This window comes from Cyphomyrmex costatus, unplaced genomic scaffold (assembly GCF_001594065.2).
Source record: "Cyphomyrmex costatus isolate MS0001 unplaced genomic scaffold, Ccosl1.0 scaffold520, whole genome shotgun sequence".
Lineage (NCBI taxonomy): Eukaryota > Metazoa > Arthropoda > Insecta > Hymenoptera > Formicidae > Cyphomyrmex > Cyphomyrmex costatus.
In genome coordinates, this window is record NW_017279439.1 from 651,810 (window position 1) to 657,100 (window position 5,291).

The 5,291-nt window shown below is 24.7% G+C and overlaps 1 protein-coding gene across 2 annotated transcripts; it reads left to right on the forward strand.

Moving 5' to 3' along the window:
• The first annotated feature begins 480 nt into the window (after nucleotides 1–480).
• On the forward strand, nucleotides 481–3,514 carry LOC108778845 (uncharacterized). 2 transcript variants are annotated; one of them, XM_018546140.1, is made up of 4 exons: nucleotides 481–610; nucleotides 954–1,106; nucleotides 1,821–2,171; nucleotides 3,401–3,514. In XM_018546140.1, the coding sequence occupies exons 2-4, from the start codon at nucleotides 960–962 to the stop codon at nucleotides 3,485–3,487; spliced, it is 585 nt and encodes a 194-aa protein (XP_018401642.1). In that variant the 5' UTR covers nucleotides 481–610; nucleotides 954–959; the 3' UTR covers nucleotides 3,488–3,514. The 2 variants fall into 2 exon arrangements, with proteins under 2 accessions (XP_018401642.1, XP_018401643.1); XM_018546141.1 differs by lacking the exon at nucleotides 481–610 and having other exon boundaries at nucleotides 891–1,106.
• Nucleotides 3,515–5,291: the final 1,777 nt, after the last annotated feature.

Sequence of the window (5,291 nt, forward strand, 5' to 3'; positions counted from 1 at the left end):
AGAACCTATTATCATTTATTATTTTTATAAATGTTAAATGATTTCATAAGTGCCTTATAATAATGAAAAACTGTTGTTTGCTAAAAATAAAAACTTTTTTTAATTATTACATAAAGTTTTCTTAAATTATTCAACTTTTACTTATATTTTTTTTCCATTTTTTTATAGTTTCAGCAATATTCATTTTAAAAGAGAGGGAAAATAACTAATTTTCTTTAAATGTGGGTGTTTTACCTCCTAAAAATAGAAATATGCATATAGTATAAAAAAAATACTTACTTTTTATTTTCGTTTGAACTACAACGTATATTGTATTATAATAACTAATATTAATAAATATATGTATAATGTAATAAATAATTTTTTGGCAATTTATTTGTATCTATTTGTTAAAAATAAATTTGTATTATACTTTCACAATAAATAATCTCATAAATTTTTCATTTTAATTTTGCATTTGTATTCTACTGATTGGTACACACCTGATTTCTATATGGAAACTTACTGAAAGAGAAAGTGATACAATGTCGTAAACCACAAGGTATGTTCGTTACCATCGAGAGCGAAATCATGTTAGTCAACGACGTGGATCGCTTGTGGACAGTTAGTGGCAAGTTTCTGCAGATATTTATAGTGTTAATTCTTTAGAATAAATTAATTTATGCAAGTTAAATTTAGTATAACATCCTTTAATTTTATGTGTTTTCATTTTCCAGCCCTTCCTTAATATACGTATATATCATTAAATATTTTCTTTTATTTATTTTTTAGGTAACGAGCAATTAAAGTACATTTAGAGGTTGTAAATTAATTTAATTAACGGAAAAGAATTATCTTAATTTTCCTAATTATTTAGATTAATTTTAGTTTTATAAGTGTGAGTTTGAAATCTTAAAACTTCTCTACGGTTAAAAAATATAATTTTAAGAACTTTTTTATACATTACACTAAAGGAAACCATGCTGCGAATTTTAATGATTTCATCAATAATCTATTCGTTGGATTTACTGAGTGCTCATCCTTTGGAGGAACCGACAAAATTCACTCTTGGCAACTTACAAAATAATACTGAAAACGTCATACCCTCAAAACTGGAAGTAACAAAGGTAAAATTTTGTGCTTACAAAATTTGCGAAAATAAATGGAAATATAATCTTTGGAAAATATCAGTAACAAAACGTATTGAATAGTCCTATTTCTAAAAATAATAAAATAAAAAGTCATAAGTCTGAATTGATCTAAAAATCTACGTAAAAGATTGTTCCTTGGCTGTATCCAAAATTCGAATTAGATTCTCGTGATTCGCCACTGTAATCGGCAGGCGAAGTCAAAATTGCTATTTCATAGGAATTATTAGAACGTATCAGTGATGCTATTAGAATTGGCAGAGGAAGATTTGTCAATTTGATAATATTGGCTAGAAACACCATTATTAATCGAGCAGAGGTAATTACTGTAACATTTACTAGTATGCAAAGACAATTTATTTCTGATAAAATATAATATTTGCAGAGACCCGTACATGATATCTTCATTGCGTTTTATAAAAAGTCACATTGTTCTAGTTAGTATTAATTCGATATTTTTTAATCGATAATATGGAATAACTTTTAAAAGATTTAAAAATCCAATTGTAAACGAACGATATCAAAATATTATAGCATTGCTATGTTAACTGAACAATGTAAAACATTTGTTATTATTTCCTTTGCATTTTATTTCTATTTTCGTTAGTTATTTTATTGACTTTCGCCAATATCTTTTTATTTAAGTAACTTTTAACAATTATTAACATACTGACAAATTTTCTTTTTTTACAGCAAATAAACAGCAAATTTCGAAATAATCTTGAGCCTTCAATTAAATCTAACAAATCTCAAAATCGCAGATCTGTACTACCTGTACAAAATACAACACCAATAGTATTAGTTAATCCGATACCGCAAGAAAGAATTCGTTTAGAAAATGAAACCGCCCAAGCTATTTTAGAAAGACGAAAACCTGACAATATCAGGCAACTTTTGGATAGTTTATTAACACCAAAGCCACTCGTTGATCGAATTAAGGATGAAGAAAAATATGGTAATAGAGGAGATAAATTTATTGGAATCGGAAGGGCTTTTGTTAACGGTTACGAGAATTTTAGTAATTTTTTGAATACTTTAGTGGAGGTAAGTACATTGAACAACGATAAATATATTAATACAGTGAATAAGATTAATAGATCTTATCTAAACATTTTTTTCTAATTTTTTGCTGAATACAAAATTCAATATTGATAATCAGAAAAAATATTTCTAAACGTTAAAAAAAAAAGATATTTTTAAATATTTACATAAGTGTGTAATAAAGACATAAAGAATTAGCAGCATTTATATTATATTATACATATATGTGTATCTATTATAGCCTAAATTTTAATATGTCTTTCCTTTTTTTATTACAAAATATTAAAGAAATGTTAAAGAAATAGAAAATAAAGTGATCTAATATTAGTTTTATGAGATTATAGAGTTATTAACATATTGATGTGTGTGTGTGTGTGTATAAATGATTGACTTATATATTTACTTATCTCCACGATGTTTAGCAGATAAATTAAAATTCATTATTTGAAATAACAAAAATAATAACAAAAACCAGTACAATCAATTTATATATAATCAGCAGTTGGCTATATTATTTCTATACCTCATAAATTCTCTTTGATAATAAATAAAAATATTGCGATACAAATATAAACTAAATACAGTGTCGTAAAGTAGAAATATATGTATAGAGAGCTACAATAATATAAACTACGAAAATTAATATCATCTTTTTGTAGTTGTAGAAAGGAAATTATTCTATATCTATAGTGTATTCTATATTAATTGTAAGGAAAAAAATTATTCATTTGATTAAATTAATTTATTATAATCATCCAAATTACTTTCAATAAAGAATGTATGTGTTTAAGTCCAACATATGTTATATTTCATTTAAATAAGTACATTTTGCAACAAAATAAATTAAAACAACTATAAATTAATTTAGTCGAATATAATAATTAATTTAGTCGAAAGAACAATTTTTTCCCAGTTTACGAAATATTACATCATAACGACGACATTCTGCATTTTGTCTTATTAACAATAACAGAATAAACAAATTGAGCAATAAATTATTGTTGTTGAGTCAGACAAACAGCTTGTATGACTTACTAATATTCTCTTGTATAATTATGTGTAAACAATGAGTAGATCATATGGGGTGTATTAGACCATATCATTTTATTAAAATAAATCTAATTACAATAAATTTGATTTTATTAGAATAAGTTTAAAAAGCAAAAAAATTGTCTTCAATAATCTATTTAAATATACAATATCGTAATTTACAAAACATTTTATGTTTTTAGATCCCCGCTGATATCGCTAAACGAACTTCTCAAAGAATAACGCAAACATTGAATGAATTAGGAGCACGTATCGTCGGACTTGAGTGATAAATATAAAATGAATATAAATTAATCAAAATAATTAATCAAATGTACATAAGTATATTAAATAAATAAATATATATAAATATACACACACACAAGTGTTACGCTTAGATAATTAAAAATTATCTAGATATAGATAAGATGAATCACACAAAAATGTATCTTACAATTAGATAAGATAAAGATGATTAATTTACATGAATCTAGATAAAACATAAAATTAAAAGAATTTTATCTAGATAATTTTTAAGATAATTTTATTTTTAAGTAACTAGTAGGTAGTAAACAATTTAGGATACAAAAAATGTGATTTCATATTTTTATAAGTTTTTATTTTTTAAGAACAAAAGTAGTTCGAACATTTCGTCTGATAAACAATTTCTACGTACGAATTAATATTTGTTGTCTACAAATAAAGAAACGTTCTATTGGCGGTGATAGTGGCAATGATGTGTTATAATTAAAAAAAAATTATTTGACGTGTAGATACAAATGAAGATTGTATCAAATGAAGAATGAAATCTATTTTTTTTAGATTTATTTTCTAAATCTGAAAAATATGTATATACTTCAATATATCTTTAAATGACTGGTGTCGCACTAATTTCAGTTTTTTTGTCTATAGAACAAAAAAATTCCTTATTACTACTACTACTACTACTGGAAGTTTTAATTTCTTATCACTTTAACATTATCACTTTAACTCTTGTACAATCAACATATCAATATATGTCTCTCCATTCATTTAATTTCATTTCATTGTTCTAGGTAGCACATCGAAATGTATTAAATGAACATTCACTTTGATAAGGATCCAAAAATAAGGATCGAAACGTATGTACATATCTACAATAAACTTTTTTCTATTTCACACCGACATCCAGTGCATTGACTCGACTAGGCATTATTATTTCTTCTTTGATTTTTATCTCACGAGTCTATATAATTAATAATTTATTATATTTTAATAAAAAAATTGTGATTCTATCAAAATTTTTTTTTTAATTAATTCAACCAGACATTTTTCTCAGTGTTGTTATAATATGTAAATGATGATTAATTTAATAGGTTTTACTTTTTTCTGTCTTTTCTCTTTTAAAAAAATATGTAGTATATTTTAAATAATAGTAATTAATTGTCGGTAGTTTCAATATTAAACATAATATAATAATTTAGCAAGAAACTAATTTTTCTTAAATAGCATTTATTGATTTATTTTAAATTATTACTGTTTTTACATCTACAGGATGTTCGTCCATAAGTATCGGAGCAAATATCTCGTAACTGGTTGAAGTTACAAGAAAGTTTGATAAGAGAAATTTGTACGACTCCGAGTCAGCTACAAAGTGCATGTAAAAAATTTTTTTATACTTGTTGCTTTTTCGAGTTATATAGGTTAACATAGTTTTTTTAAATGGATACCTATAATTTTTTTTGCATATTCGTATAGTAGGGAGCATTTGCAATCAAAATTATATCTAGTAAAAAAATGTTGCTATGTATCGTTTACGAAATAATCGACATCTTATGTATCAAAGTAGTAAATTGGATTCTAAATAATTTTGAACGGGATTTAAAATGTCAAAGAGAGGTTGATGAAGGAAACAATGTTTTTTTATAGAACGATTCTTCAGACCATCATATTTTTTTAAGAAAATCAATATTATTGCGATAATTAACTCGAAGCCAGTGGCCGAAATGTACGACCATTTGGTACCCTTCGTTCTGGATACTTTTGATAAAGTAGCTGAGCTTCATTTTCATTACCCATACTTAAATGGTACATTTCGAGCATATCACACTTGTC